We start from the raw sequence: 16,988 nt of genomic DNA on the forward strand, positions 1-16,988 counted from the left end.
ACTTACGGCGGCATTGCCTAAACACGCTAAGCTACGCCGCCGTAACTATAGGCTCTGCTACCTGAATCTACCTATTAGTTTTTGCCACACATAGCGTTTTGCTGTTAGGCCAAAAAGTTAAATTTTGGGCTCATCTGACCAGAGCACCTTCTTCCACATGTTTTCTGTGTTCCCCACATGGCTTCTCACAAACTGCAAATGGGACATCTTTTGGCTTTCTTTCAACAGTGGCTTTCTTCTTGCCACTCTTCCATAAAGGCCAGATTTGTGGAGTGCACAACCAATAGTTGTCCTGTGGACAGATTCTCCCACCTGAGCTGGGGATCTCTGCAGCTCCTCCAGAGTTACAATGGACTTCTTGGCTACTTCTCTGATGAATGCTCTCCTTGCCCAGCCTGTCAGTTTAGGTGGACGGCCATGTCTTGGTAGGTTTGCAGTTGTTCCATACACTTTCCATTTTCAGATGATGAATTGAACAGTCCGTGAGATGTTCATAGCTTGGGATATTTTTTAATAACCTGACGCTACTTTAAACTTCTCCACATCCTTATCCCTGACCTGTCTGGTATCCTCTGAGGGCTTCACAGAACAGCTGTGTTTATACTGAGATTCAATTACACACAGGTGGACTCTATTTACTAATTAGGTGACTTCTGAAGGCAATTGGTTGCACTAGATTTTAGTTAGTGATAAAGGGGGCTGAATACAAAAACACGCCACACTTTTCAGATATGTATTTGTAAAAAGAAATTGAAAACCATTTATCATTTTCCTTCCACTTCACAATTATGTGCCACTTTGTGTTGATCTATCACATAAAATTCCAATAAAATACATTTACGTTTTTGATTGTAACATGACAAAATGTGGAAAATTTCAAGGGGTGTGAATACTTTTTCAAGGCACTGTAGCAAAAGAAAGGAGTTGTAAAGGAAATTGTTTTCCCTAAGTAGCTTCCTTTACCTTAGTGCAGTCCTCCTTCACTTACCTCATCCTTCCATTTTGCTTTTAAATGTCCTTATTTCTTCTGAGAAATCCTCACTTCCTGTTCTTGTCTGTAACTCACCACCGTAATGCAAGGCTTTCTCCCTGGTGTGGAGAAAGCCTCTTGAGGGGGGAGGGGGCGAGCAGGAGTGTCAGGACACTCTCTACTTTGCAGATAGAGAAAGGAGTTGTGTGTTAGTGGGCGTCCTGACACTCCTGCTCGCCCCCCTCAAGAGGCTTTCTCCACACCAGGGAGAAAGCCTTGCATTACTGTGTGTATAGTTAGACACAAGAATAGGAAGTGAGCATCTCAGAAGAAATAAGGACATTTAAAAGAAAAATGGAAGGATGAGGTAAGTGAAGGAGGACTGCACTAAGGTAAAGGAAGCTATTTAGGAAAACAAATTTACTTTACAACTCCTTTAAGAGAAATAAATAGAACATTGAATAAAAATCCCCTCCAGTATTTTGGGAGGTGCGTGCTTCTCTGGTGATGAAATCTCTCACATGCCGCGTATGATGCAATACTATCCTGGGTATCATCCAGAAGACACTTATATTTGCTCTGTTTGCTTTATTTTAGTATTTCAAGCAAGTACTGCAGCACATTTATAAAAAGACGGCGCTGTCTGTCCCTTTACACACGTTTTCTCTGCTTTACTTGCTTTGGACTGTGAAGAAACTGAAGGGTCATTTATTTTAGTGAATGGGGAGAAAAGAAAGTCCGAAGGAGGAAGACACTTGTCACATGACTGGGAGAGATTTCCCCACACTAGCAAACAGGAAGTGAGGAGGAATATAACATGGTCACACAGACAGAAGGGTTTTGTTTTTGGCAAATTAGAACCCCTCTAGCTCTCTAATCTAATATAATCCTTCCCCACTCTATCCAAAAATGTAGATTTTTTGGCACACGTTAAAAAGACACATTTTAGATTAGGGCCAGATTCTCAAAAGAGATAGGACGGCGTATCTCCAGATACGCCGTTGTATCTCTGAGTTGCGCCGTCGTATCTATGCGCCTGATTCTTAGAATCAGTTACGCATAGATTTCCCTTAGATCCGACAGGCGTAAGTCTCTTATGCCGTCGAATCGTAACTGCATATTTACGCTGGCCGCTAGGGGCGTGTACGCTGATTTACGCGTCGAAATATGTAAATCAGCTAGATACGCAAATTCACGAACGTACGCCCGGCCGACGCAGTACAATTACACCGGTTACGTTAGGCTTTTTCCAGCGTAAAGTTACCCCTGCTATATGGTGGCGTAAGTGGGGCGTACCAATGTTAAGTATGGCCGTCGTTCCCGTGCCGAAATGTGAAAATTTTACGGCGTTTGCGTAAGTCGTCCGTGAATGGGGCTGGACGTAATTTACGTTCACGTCAAAACCAATACGTCCTTGCAGCGTATTAGGAGCAATGCGCACTGGGAGATTTCCACGGACGGCGCATGCGCTGTTCGTGAAAAACGTCAATCACGTCGGGTCACAGAACATTAACATAAAACACGCCCCCCTGTCCCACATTTGAATTAGGCGGGCTTACGCCGGCCGATTTACGCTACGCCGCCGCAACTTACCGAGCAAGTGCTTTGAGAATACAGCACTTGCCCGTCTAAGTTGCGGAGGCGTAACGTAAATCGGACACGTTACGCCCGCGCAAAGATACGCGGATGTACGAGAATCTGGCCCTTAAAGTTTAGTTAAAACCCCAAAATATAATACATTTTCCAAAAAAAAGAGACCCATTAACATTAGGGGGTACCATGCAGGGGACGGTCGGTTTACACATTGACGATGAGAAGCTGAACCAATTTGAATTATAAAGACACACTTTTTTTTTTTTAAGATATTTTTATTGTATTTTTGTACATAAAGACACACTTTAGCTATAAATAAATTATAAAATAAAATATACAGTGGAATCTTGGTTAACAAGTAACGTGATTAACGAGCGTTTTGAAAAAAAAGCAACCTTAAGAAAAATAAACCCTGCCTCGGTTTGCGAGTGTTGTCTCGCAACACGAGCAGGATTCAAGCCAATGGGATGTGCAGTATCGCATTTGGCCAGAGGTGCGGGGGGCGCCGGTGACACTCGGAGACATTCTGAAATACTCGGAATCAATTGGATATACTCAGTTTCCGAGTCTTTCCGAGTTCAGCCAAGCTGTCCCCGAGTATTTCCCCCCACCTCTGGCCACATGCGGTATTGCATGCAATAGAAGTCAATGCGTAACAAATTATCTTCGTTTTCATTGACTTTTGTGGGGAAACTCGCTTTGGTATGCGAGTGCTTGGATTACAAGCATTCTCCTGGAATGAATTATGCTCGTAATCTAAGGTTCCACTGTATCTTCAATTTAAAACCACTAAATACATTACAGGAGCATTGTTTTACAGTTTGTTTTCCTTCTAAAGTAGCTACAAAGCCTGTCCCCTGCCAGCATGCTGCAGAGTGGGACCCTTGCACATTGAGTGGAAACAGTGGTCTCACTCCAGAGGTCCAGCAACCCCCCCTCCCCGTTGAGCCGAAACAATAGTCCCTTTAGGTAAGCCTACAATAAGGCTTACCTATAGGTACTGTAAATATCTCCAAAACATGCACGGTTTAGGAGGAGATATCATTTACTATATATATATATATATATATATATATATATATATATATATATATATATATATATATATATATATATATATATAGAGAGAGAGAGAGAGATTCAGCCAATGACGTCACCAGAACATGCCGCCCGGGCCATTCCTTCAGAGTCAGGTGTCATAAATGGCAGTTCCCCTGCACATGTGCGGGAGTGACATCATCACGCCACTGGGCAATCACATAGCCGGACTGTCTGCGGACCCGGAAGGAAGACCAGGTGAGGATGGAAGCGCCCACCAGCTGTGACAGCGCATTCCTGAAATGCTAGCACATTATGACATTACCTTTCAGTCAGAAAAAATACAATCACCCAGTGGTTTACTACCACTACCGCTTTGAAGAGCTCTGGCTTAGAAACTTTGCACACCTTTTTGTTTTGATGCACCTGGAATGCATTTAGCCAATTTAAACTTAAAGTGGAGGTTCACCCAAAAAGTTAATTTTTAACATTAGATTGAGGCTGGTTTTGTCAAGGGGAATCGGGTGTTTTTTTTTAAATTGAAGCCGTACTTACCGTTTTAGAGAGCGATCTTCACCGCCGCTTCTGGGTATGGGCTGCGGGACTGGGCGTTCCTATTTGATTGAAAGGCTTCCGATGGTCGCATACATCGCGTCACGATTTTCCGAAAGTAGCCGAACGTCAGTGCGCAGGTGCCGTATAGAGCCGCACCGACGTTCCGCTTCTTTCGGCTACTCGTGACACAATAGATGCGACCGTCGGAAGCCTGTCAATCAAATGGGAACGCCCAGTCCCGAAGACCATACCCGGAAGCGGCGGAGAAGATCTCTCTCTAAAACGGTAACTACTGCTTCAATTTAAAAAAAAACACCCGATTCCCGACAAAATGAGCCTCAATCTAATGTTAAAAAAAAAAATTCGGGTGAACTCCCGCTTTAAGTTCAATTGGGCTTTAGGATCCATTCACATTCATGATGGGGCCCATTTGCGATTTCCTGCAGGAGACTCAGCAGGGATCCATGCCCATAGGCGCAGGACGAAAGCCCCATTCAAAGCAATGGGAGCCTGACAGCACCTGCAGCTACTCACAAATGTTTGAGGAGCACAGCCTACGCTTCTACTTTTCTCACCTTGGTGGGAATGATGTCCGCCACTCCGCCTGATGCCTCTTGGGTTACCCACGTCGCACATCCCAAGAGACTTTAGGGCCATGTAGAACACACTGAACATGCATGTAGCCTCATTAGGGGGTTGGCTGCTACGACCTGGAAGAGGTAGCCGGCCTCCTAATCATGGGTGCATAGAAGATGCTGGTGCATCCTGGCATAGACCTAGCATGTGGTGGAGGACAGGAGGACAATGCTGTGTGATTACCTGCGGGACACTTAGCAGAGATCCTTGCGAATAGATGCAAGCAGGAAGCCCCATTCAAAGCAACGGGACCCTGACAGTACCTGCAGCTATTTGTGGATGTTTGCATGCAATTGCTCATGTCTGTGTCCAGGGTCCATCATTTGCAGGAAATCAATGCATGATCAATTACATGCAAATGGGCACAAACAGCTGCAGGTGCTGTCAGGCTGTAAAAAGAATAGGCTGCACACCACGATTGTGATCCAAAATCCTTTATTGGGACATCCAACAGTGACACAACAAAAGCAGACAGAGTGCGCGGTAAACCGGGCACTATATTCTTGTGGTGTCACTCTGGGATGTCCCAATAAAGGATTTTGGATCACAATCGTGGTGTGCAGCCTATTCTTCTTTTTACATATTTATGGCGGAGGTGAGCCGAGGCGGGCACCCACGAGTTCCATCAGGCTTCCTCATCTCACCTGGAGTGGCAAGCCTTCTCTGTCTAGGTGCTGTCAGGCTCCCATTGCTTCCCACCCGTAACTATTCCCAGGGATTCCATCCGAGTTTTCTGCAGGTAATCGCAAATGTCCCCAATTTTATGGGAGATGACCTTTTTTGGCGGAGCAAAGCCCACACTTCTGCCTTTCTCATGTACGTGGGAATGACCTTTCCCCACTGCCCGAAGCCACCTGGGATATCTGCGTCACGCAACCCAGTAGGCTTCAGGGATATGTAGAACACACTAGGGCCCCCGAAAGGGAAAGCCAATCTCCTGATGATGACCAAAAATAAGATGCCCAGATAGCAAGCATAACTTGCCACAAATTTGTGACAGTGTTAAATTGTAAGTCTTGTTAACTTGCTGCACATTTTCACTGGCAAGTTGTACACTTGCAGAGCACTTGAAGCACAAGTTCTAGTTGACACTTTTCAAATTTTGTAGCAAATTTGTGTTGCAAGTCTCTAGCAAGAGCAAAGTTGCAGTGGTGAGTCTACAGCAAGAGCTCTGCAAGTCACAGTGCCCCCTGTGGTGGGATGACTATTGCACAACATAACTGAACCAGGACTTGCAGAATGTTTGCAAAGAAAGTTGATCTAGAGTCATGCAATGTGGACTTGCTACAATTGTGCAACGAACTTGTGAAGTCTGGCAAGCCTAGCAATAACTTAGGAAGTCATTTTCAAACTTTCAGCTTAATTGCTTGCTATGTGGGTGGTGGTGGTGTGGGGCACGCATGCGATGGATGACAGCAGGACAACGCTTGAAGCGATTTGCGGGTAAGCATGCTACTGCAGTTTAGAAGGGGTTATAACCAAAATTACCCAGGGGGAGTGAAGTTCCTTTAAAGCGGAGTGCCACCCTAAAATATTTACACCCTTACATATTTACAGTCCTTTCATAGTATTAATAAACATTTGGGATTTTTTTTTTTACTTGCTATGTAGTGGCTCCTAATCTGCCACTTCCGGGTCCGAGGCGCTCCGCATCACTTCCTTCCTCGCCTCATGTCAGTGGGCAGTACTGTGAGCAAAAATTGCGTTAATTCCTGACAGGAAATGACGTGATTCAAGGCAGATCACATCTATGTTGCCAAAACAACGGGGCGGGGACATTCCTCCGTGGCCGCCCGTTATGGCAAGTTTCTAAAAAATTGGCGCTACGGCTGGTGGAGCATGGTTACCCAGCATGCACCTCTCCATAACAAATTTAGGAAGAGGTTGAGATTGGACTTCACATGCCCACAATCATCATGGCAATGACCAGAAGAGGATTTTCTTAATTGTAAGTATAAAAAATATATGAAATTCAGATCCACTAGCAAACAAATATAAACTTGATTTTGGTTATTAATGCATTATGACGGGATGCCTAAAAAGATAACGTTTTGTGGCCGGAAGTCCGCTTTAAGTAAGGTTAGTTAAAGTGGAGGTTCACCCAAAAAATACATTTTTAACATTACATTCAGCCGAGTTGTCCTAATGACAATCGACTGTTTTTTTCCCCAGTACATACCGTATTTTCCCCGCCGCTTCCTGGTATGTCTTCTGCGGGACTGGGCGTTCCTATCTGATTGACAGGTTTGCGACCGTTGCATACTACGCGTCACGAGTTGCCGAAAGAAGACAAACGTCGGTGCGCAGGCGCCGTATAGAGCCGCACCGACATTCGGCTTCTTTCAGGCAACTCGTGACGCGCTATATGCGACGGTCGCAAGCCTGTCAATCAGATAGGAACGCCCAGTCCCGCAGAAGACATACCCGGAAGCGGCGGTGAAAATACGGTATGTACGGAAAAAAATAAAAATAAAACAGCCGATTGTCATTAGGACAACTCGGCTGAATGCAATGTTAAAAAATTATTTTTGGGTGAACCCCCGCGTTAACTGGTTCTTACCAAATTGGCCCAATACAGGGGGTCCCCGACTTACAAACGCCCGACTATCTGCCGTTCAGCGTGGCCATTTTCGACGGCGGGCACATTTGATGGTGCAACGGAAAACAACGTATCTCCCGTTCTGTGCATGCGCGCCCACATCGGAAAATTACGTAATTGCCGTTCTGAGCATGCGGTTCCGACTTACGAACATTTTCGACTTAAGGACAAACCTACAGTCCCTAACCCGTTCGTAAGTTGGGGACCCCCTGTAGTGTATACAGGACTGGTGGGGACCTTAGGTGTGGGGGCTCCTTTAGGGCCAGAACTAAAGTGAATGGACCTATGTACTGTACTTTGTTTAAGAACTGAGTATCATGTTAGTGCTACAAAATACAGGAAATAATAATGATGGTGTATGACTAATGCCTGGGAAAACCTGCTGCAGCTGTTAGCAATGAGGCCAGTGAAATGGTTGTGACTGAGGAGTCCTGACTGCAGCTGAAACATGCATCGTGAATATGTATGTGGACTTGATATGGAATAAATATGAGTCACTGCTAGGGGGGGAGCAGGGAGCCCCAGGCATGACCATGGAGCATTAATAAGATTTCCACAGATGTGTGTGTTCTCGCTGGCTCCCGCGCTCTCGTTTTTATGTGGATCTGTTGAATGTTGCTCTCAGGAAAGTCAAATCTCAGGCAAAATAAAACACAGTCGAGCTCTGTGCAAGCTTTCCCACATACCACTGCCAATGTAAATTAGAGTGACTGTGACCCGCCTGCAACCCAGCTATTCCAGCGCTCCGACACCACTGATACTACGATATGGAAAAATACTAAGCCCGGGAATAAACGAAGAGCTGCTTTTATTTGCTTAAAATTATCATGTGGGGAACACTGGCAAAAAACCTGCGGTGTCCCTGTAATGGGTCATCCCAGGCTATAGAGTTAGCTGGTGCTGCCCTAGGCAACAGGAGAAAATATGTCCAAATAAGCCATGCTAGGCAAACATGCCTTCACATCAACCTCACATAGTGGAGTATTTGTTCTGCATTCATTTTCTTCCATTTATCTCCTTTTATTTAATGTTTTACTTCGATAGGTTTTACAGGAGGCCCTGGTTGTGTGACTCAAAACACAGGATCTCTGTAAGAAGGGCCCGTCCAAGACCTTGTTCACATGGGTGTAAAGTGTACGCCTGTGCGAGGGCCGTCAAATTGGAAGCAGCAGCTGTGTCTGCTCTCCATGCTTGTCGCTTTGCTTTCAAGGCTGTGCTCTTTGCTAAAGTACTAAGGAGTTCCACTCAAGTCTGATCTGCAGCTCACATGTTATGCTCACTGCTATAGATACCAATTACCTGCATTGCTTTACATGCATGCTGACGTTTGCTTCCATGCCTGTGTGCACTGCTAATATTATTGAGTACTATAGAGCACCCCTAGAGTCTCAACTACAGCATTCAAGTTTATCTTCACTGCTACAGATATCCTCACCATTGTGCTCTGCCTATGATGTCGGTTACTATTGGTACTAACCATTGAACTATGATATGTAGACTATTTTGTCCATAAGGAACCCAGTCCTGTCTGTATAATACCAGTATCACTGAGTTCACTCTCTCTAATTAGTCTGACCCCTAGTGTGCAGTTCCAGTACTGCGGCTACACTTATCCCTATACCTGTTCTATACCAGTAATACCAAGATTTACTTTTATGTTGCTTATGCTGGCGGGCTTGTGTGCTGCCGGCGGTCCGCTCCTGCTGTGATTATACAAAGCAGGAACTAATCTGCAGGTACCATGGACTCTATGTCCGCCGGGAACCTGCTGACCATTCAGTACAGAGGCAGAACAGCAGTCTGCCTATGTTAACAAGGCAGACTGCTGTTCTGCCAGTAGGGAAGGCATGGATCCTGTCCCAGATAGCAAGCTGCTGTTGCTAGATTTACCAGGCTTCACACGTTTGTTGCACAATTGCAGCAAGTCCACATTCCATGACTCCAGATCAACTTTCTTTGCAAATATTAAGTTCTGGTTCAGTTATGTTCTGCAATAGTCATCCCACCACAGGGGGCACTGTGGCTGAATTTTCATTCCGTAGACATGCAGAGCTCTTGCTGTAGAATCACCACTGCAACTTTGCTCTTGCTAGACACCTGTCATGCAAATTTGCTACAAATTGGAAAATTGTTATCTAGAACTTGTGCTTCAAGTGCTCTGCAAGTGTATAACTTGCCAGTGAAAATGTGCAGCAAGTTAACAAAACTTACAGTTCAACACTGCAACAAATTTGTGGAAAGATATCCGTGTTCTTGCAAAGCAGTAACAAGGACCAATGTGTTCCCCTAGTAAAAGCACCTGCCACACTGTACAAAAACACTGACTAGGCACACAGTTAACGATGTGTATCTGTGCTGATCTATGCCATGTCCGGAAGCTCCTCCACCCCCCCTCGCTGTCTTCTGGGGGAAACACAGGTCCAAGAAGACACCAGGGACCAGTCAGAATGCGCAGCATCACTTGCGCATGGGCAGTAGGGAAACAGGCTGTGAAGCCACAAGGCTTCACTTCCTGATTCCCCTTACTTAAGATGCCGGTGCCTCCACCCGGCGCCAAGGGACGGGTCGGCTTCGGGTGAGGACATTGCAGGCGCTTTGGACAGGTAAGTGTCCATATTTTAAAAGTCAGGAGTTGTAGTATTTGTAGCTGCTAACATTTATTTTTATTTTTTTGCAGGCAGAACTTCGCTTTAATATATAGTATTATTATTATTTTGTGCAATATTGATTATTTCCCAAAATTAAAAACATAATTTACTGTAATCCTGAAAGCATTAAATATACAAAGATTATGAATTCCAATTGCATATTATTCCTAACAAACTGTTGAAAACATTAAGGGCTTATTCACACTTGCTCAAAATACTGGCACTTATCAAACCCACCTCTAGCGTAATGCACATTAATAGGTGCAGTTGATAAACATTTAATGAGCATTAAAAATGCTCCCCCAAAGGCCATTTGCGGAGTGGTTGACAAGCGTTTTTGGCTTGTGAAGACCGCACCACAAATGCCTAGGAAGCTGGCTGGCACTTTCTTGACAACCGATAAATTGCCGGCAATAAATAAATCTGGGGAAAAAACTACGTGTCCCCAATCCGAATACATGCCTTTGGGTCTGGTATGGATTTTAAAAGGAACCCCATGCCAAAATAATAAAAAAAACTGCCGTGGACCCTCCCCCCCCCAAAAATCCATACCAGACCCTTTTCCGAGCATGAGCGCCCCCCTTCCTGAATCATACCAGGCCACATCCCCTCAAAATAGGGGGGCTGCTTTGGGGCAGGGGGCTCATCAACATAGGGGGCAGAGCCCCCTGCCCCATAGCACCCCACCCTATGTTGAGGGCATGTGACCTGGTATAGTTCAGGGGGGGGGGGGGTGTTTGCTCATCCCCTCCCTTTCCTGACCTGCTGGGCTCCTTGCTCGCATAAGGGTCTGGTATGGATTTTGGGAAAAAAAAATAATAGAAATAAAAAAAAAAAATCGTGAAAAAAATTGGCGTGAGGTGCCCCTCAAAATCCATACCAGACCCAAAGGGCCTGGTATGGATTTGGGGGGTAAACTACATGCCATTTTTCCCCCGATTTTTTTTTTATTGCTGGCACTTTTTTTTTACACGTTCAGCTGTCAGCAGGGAAGCCTGCTGCCAGCTGATGACTATTCAGTTGTTAAGGACCTGGTATGGATTTGGGGGATAAACCCCAAGCCATTTTTTCCCCCCAATTTTTTTATAGTCGGCACTTTGTTTTTTACACATTCAGCTGTCAGAAGTGAAGACTCATCGGTTGTTAAGGACACATCGGCCGGCTTCCTGTCCCACTCCTTAACAACCAGCTCAAATTCACAATCTACTAACACGCTGCAACCGTGCTGCAAAGTGGCCAGTGCAGTTTCGGCACTTTATATAGACTTGAATGGGAGGCGTTGAAAGGCTTCATACGCCTCCTGACTCAACATGAGGCCTAAATATTGAAGCAAAGTGACGCAGCGCTAACACTTCATGTTTTGATAATGTTAACAGCACTGTGTGCTTTCCATTGTATCATTTGCATAGGCATTTGAGAGGCATTTTTAATGCCCCTGAAACGCCTGTGTTTAAAGCCCTTTCACATTGCGCAGCGGGCCGCGTTAGCGGTATAGTGCTGCTAGTTTTAGCTGCGCTTTACCGTCATTTAATCGGCACTATTCGGCCACTAGCTGGGCGCTTTTAACCCCCGCTAGTGGCCAAAGAAAGGGTTAAATGCACCCGAAAAGCGATATTTGCATGACTATGCCCAAGGTAAGTATACTATCTAACTCTTACCCCCCTCCCCCCATACAGTTTTGTTTTATGTTGCTTTTCTAAAATAAGGAGGGGGACCTTCTCAAAAAGTGGACCTTGCATTTAAGCTGAAAAGTCCGCTTTAAAGTTGCACGAGTTTTACACATTTCAGCCTTTATGTCTGCTTTAACCCTCTCTTTGTGCTGACCGCTAGAAAAGCTTACAATAAGGCGGCGTTTAGAACAGCGGAGTGTGAATTCAGAAGCAAGTAGCCATAAGCAATTTGCTATCACTGCTTAAAGCGGAGGTCCCATGAAAAAAAAAATATTAAAAGTCAGCAGCTATAAATACTGGAGCTGCTGACTTTTAATAAATGGACACTTACCTGTCCATGATGCCCGCGATGTCGGCAACCAAAGCCGAGCAATCGCTCGTCTCTCGTCTGCCCCCCATCCTCGGTGAAGGAATAAGGAAGTGAAGCGTTGCGGCTTCACTGCCCGGTTTCCTACTGCGCATGCGCTAGTCGCACATCGCGTCCTAACTGGTCCCCACTGTCTCCTGGGAGCAGTGTGTTTCCCAGAAGACAGTGGTGGGGGGGGGGGCAGAGGCGAAGGGGCGTGACTCCCGTGGGAGTCAATTCCCGGAAACGGAGGTTAACTTTTTGTGTGGACCTCCGATTTAAAGTATTATTAAAGGTGATTACTGTCCTGTTTATCTACTGAGATATTGTATACTGAATTTCAATGCTATAATACGTGTTACTGTCCTTTCCTTTAACCGGTTAAGCCCCGGACCTTTAGGCAGCTAAATGCCCAAGCCAGGTTTTGCTATTCGGCACTGCGTCGCTTTAACAGACAATTGCGCGGTCGTGCGACGTGGCTCCCAAACAAAATTGGTGTCCTTTTTTCCCCACAATAAGAGCTTTCTTTTGGTGGTATTTGATCACCTCTGCGGTTTTTATTTTTTGCGCTATAAACAAAAATAGAGCGTCAATTTTGAAAAAAATTCAATATTTTTTACTTTTTGCTGTAATAAATATCCCCCCAAAACATATATAAAAAATTTTTTTTTCCTCAGTTTAGGCCGATACGTATTCTTCTACATATTTTTGGTAAAAAAAAAAAATCGCAATAAGCGTTTATCGATTGGTTTGCGCAAAATTTATAGCGTTTACAAAATAAGGGATATTTTTATTGCATTTTTATTCATTATTTTTTTTTACTACTAATGGCGGCGATCAGCGATTTTTTTCGTGACTGCGACATTATGGCGGACACTTCGGACAATTTTGACACATTTTTGGGACCATTGACATTTTCACGGCAAAAAATGCATTTAAATTGCATTGTTTATTGTGAAAATGACAGTTGCAGTTTGGGAGTTAACCACAGGGGTCGCTGAAGGAGTTAGGCTTCACCTAGTGTGTGTTTACAACTGTAGGGGGGTGTGGCTGTAGGTCTGACGTCATCGATCGAGTCTCCCTATATAAGGGATCACTCGATCGATGTAGCCGCCACAGTGAAGCACGGGAAAGCCGTGTTTACATACGGCTCTCCCCGTTTTTCAGCTCCAGGGAGCGATCGCGAGGGGCCGCGCCCTCGCTCCTCGCGGGTTTCCATTATTAAAGGCAAAACTTTTTTTGTTTTGGACAGAGTGGAGATGGATTAGAACACCTATTAGGCTTTTTTTTTTTTTTTTGCAGTCTTTGCCTCCGTTCCAGAGATCCACTCTCTATTTGTCCTGTTTATCACGATCATCAAAAGTGAATTTAGAGAAAACCCCCACATTTTGGTTGTCCCCAGAAAAGTAATGGAGGGGTAGTTTTCCAATGAGGACTCTAGTTCAGTGACCTGGGGGTCCCCAAGGAATTCCCTTAAAGTGTTCCTAAACACAGTAATATGAAAATAGTTAATTCACACCCCCCCCTCCCACAGTGCCCACAGCTTATAAATATTTTTACATTAAAATACTTCCACTATATACCTTTTTTGCTGATCTGTATACCACGATTACATAATAAACTGCAGACTTTCTCCAGTGCTAAGAGTCAGGTGGGTGGAGATTTCCCCTGCAGCCTGTATACACGCCCACATGTGTGATGCCAATATCATGTGACCTGGCTATCTCTGAGAAAAAGTAACTGTTCTCTCCAGCACAAAAGACACAACTGAGCATGTGCAGGTTGGCTATTGCCTGTGTGTTAGCTGGCCTTCCCAAGATATACATTGCAGTGCATACAGGATAAAACAGTATTTTTACACAATGCAGAGGATTAACCCCTTAAGTTCCACAGTGAGTATAACATGCATGAAATGCTGCATATATAGACAGATTTAACTGTTGTGGGTTTAGTAACACTTTAATTTGCGGGGATTATCTCTCACTTACTGTTTTGGCTATGAGACAGGAAGTGAAGGTAAATCTCCCCAATGGGATCCAGATGGCAAACAAACTGACAGGAGCATAACCCTCCCTTCTCAGTCGTACTAGTCAAAATGAAAAAAATAAAAGGTTTTGCCAATAGTTCTACTTTAAAGAAGGAAAATTTCTGTTGCATTTTTGGAAATATTGTTTTTTAACTGGATCAGACCTGCACAGCTATTCAATGCTGAAGTGGTATGGTCAAACAGGTAGGAGGTGCATTTCAGTCTAAACATACGTGAAATGGACATCAGAATAATTAGCCTTTGTTCACATTACCTGTTGTTGATGTACATTTGGGTACTGCAGTCCAGGCATTTGCTGACTTTGCTGCATCTTTGAAATCATCATCTTTTGCTGGAATCCTCCTGACCTTGGAAGTGTTTGATTGGCAGTCAAGGGATTGACCTGCTGTACTTGTTCATGCTGCTGTGACGTGGAAGAATTTTGCTGCTGTGGGAATGGCAACATTGGTTTACTCTGTGGCACCAAACCAGATGACGCTTGTTGGTTAGTTCGCTCAGGGCTGTAGTGGAACATAGGTTTTGTAAGGCTATGGTGATGCTCTTCAGGCAAATGACTGGAATTGACTGAGCCCTTGTTAGAATCGTGAGGTTTCATCAAGTCAAGTGAGGCACTCTGGGCACTAGAGTTATTTTTATAGAGGTAGCTATTAACTGTTTTTGGCTGATTTCCACTTACAGAAGCTCCACTCATTGAGGTACCATGAGGACTTAACTGTTGCTGCCGAAAAGGGCTAGGGACTTTCTCCATCCCATACTGTCTTGAAGACTGTCCGGTGGCTGGGACACTTGTCCAGCTTGTGGATGGATTAGTCTGCTGTATTATGTTATGCTGCCGGTTGGCAGCTATCTGTTTCAACTGTTGAGCGTGAGATAGCTCCTGCCAGTTGTTCAGACGGTTGGAACAAGTTGAGGCTTTCGGCTGGCCATGACTGGGGAGAGTGCTAGGAGAAGATGTCAAAGGGGAACTAGACATGGAAAAATTTGGCCCTGTTGATGAAGGCCTTATTTGTGGTGATCCAACCCGTGTATGATTCAAACACTGTGGGAATTCGCTTTTAATTACTTTGTCCAATGGTGCGGATGTTGATGAACTTCTTTGGTTATGTTGATCAATGTCTATGTTAAATGGTTCATCTTGCTTAATTGTTATGTTTATCATGTTCTGCAGTTCAAGATCAGTCATTGGTGGCACAGAAATATAAGCGAAATCGCTGAACAATTCTTGGAGATCTGGATCCATAAGTTGCTCTCCAGAGTCATCTCCATACCTAAAAGAGTTTTCATGAGATATCCGATTATCAATACTGTTGCCACATGATATATCCTCTCCAGGTTCTTTCTTTATACCTTTTAATGTTGAGTTAAATAAATCATTAGCCTCACAATTACTGGTTGCATTGCTGTTTTTTCTATGTAAGGCTTGCTCCATTGGTAAGAGTCTATTAACTGACTGGTTCACTCCATCGACTCCGTGATACATGTTCTGCCCGGCTCCTAAGCAGTCATTGGTACGAATTTTCTTAAAGTCAAGGAATGAGTTATCCAAGGCACCATTGGATCTCTTGCTGTTGGTTGGAGATACATTTACCACCAGTCTCCTCTTCAACGAACCTTGAAGCTAACAAAGAACAAGACAAAAGCAAAGTTAGCAAAGTATAACTGTAAGGTATTAACTACATCCAGTAGCCAATGCACTACTGTAATATTTCCCAATCTTTGGTTAATGTACCATCAACATGAACTATGCCAAGTTTATTGAGAATGTCCTATCTGTAATCACTGGTCTTGGCCATAGGTTGCCATTAGTACAGATCACCTTCTTAACCATGCTTACCTAAAGATGCTGCATTATGGCCTTCATGAAGGACAGTATCTAATCAGGAATTCTGCTCCCTCTAAAATGGCTGGTGCTATTAGAATGGACTACTTTGGTCCATGGTTTAAAGCTGAACCCCAAGAAGATATAAAAACACAATTTAATTTAGTTACAAATTCTTTAACCACTTCAGGATTTTTAATGTAGGAGATATATATTAAACTTCAACAACAGTTTTCTGTTGGGCAGTATTGCCGCGGTTTCCCATTGTTTTAAATGGGAAGGAGCGGTATACATACCGCTCCTCTCACCGCTCCAAAGATGCTGCTTGCAGGAGATTTTTTTCTGTCCTGCCAGCGCATCGCCTCAGTGTGAAAGCCCTCGGGCTTTCACATTGAAAAGGCTGGGCAGGAGTTTTTCAGGTGGTATTTAGGCGCTATTTTTAGCGCTGTACCGCCTGAAAAACTCCTCAGTGTGAAAGGGGTCTAAATGTACTTATTTTACAAAAATAAAACAGCATCCCATTAATTCTACAAAGGCTTACCTCACTTTCTTCATAGCTGTTTAAACACACTGCTTGGTTACTTCTGGTCAGACTATAGGTCATGACACAGGAAGAAGTTGACCAGCTGATCTCATTAGCACACACCTTGCATCATCTACCCTCAGCTGGTTAACTCCTTCCTGTGCCATGACCTAAAGTCTGTCCAAGAAGCAAGGCAGAAGTAATGGAAAGTGTTTTTAAACAGCCATGATGTGTCCGGTCACCTGAAGCCAGGTGAAAGATGCACACTGTTGGGGTCAGGAGTGTAACGCTAAGGTAGTGGACCCTGTGGCTGACTGCTGCGGATGGAACTCTGGGTGGTACAGGAAAGCAGGTCCACTGGAGCACCAACACAGATCCCACTGGGAGCTAGAGCATAAGATTCCCTAGGGCACAGAGTCCAAGAGCCAGCGGGTGTTCACCAGAGCCTCTAGTGGTTGAACTGCGCTGCAACTGGCTCCAGGTTGCGGCCCCCAGGGTCTCCCAGCTCACGCTCACGGTAGGCTACAGGAGGATAGAAAGGAAA

The 16,988-nt window shown here is 44.5% G+C and overlaps 1 protein-coding gene across 1 annotated transcript in view; it reads right to left on the reverse strand.

Moving 5' to 3' along the window:
- Window positions 1–16,988, reverse strand: part of MAML2 (mastermind like transcriptional coactivator 2) — a 235,671-nt gene that overhangs the window by 83,973 nt on the left and 134,710 nt on the right. Inside the window, exon 3 of the mRNA XM_040340181.1 lies at window positions 14,356–15,720. Coding sequence (XP_040196115.1) covers window positions 14,356–15,720 — 1,365 coding nt within the window. The remainder of the gene's footprint in view (window positions 1–14,355; window positions 15,721–16,988) is intronic.

This window comes from Rana temporaria, chromosome 2 (genome assembly GCF_905171775.1).
Source record: "Rana temporaria chromosome 2, aRanTem1.1, whole genome shotgun sequence".
NCBI lineage: Eukaryota > Metazoa > Chordata > Amphibia > Anura > Ranidae > Rana > Rana temporaria.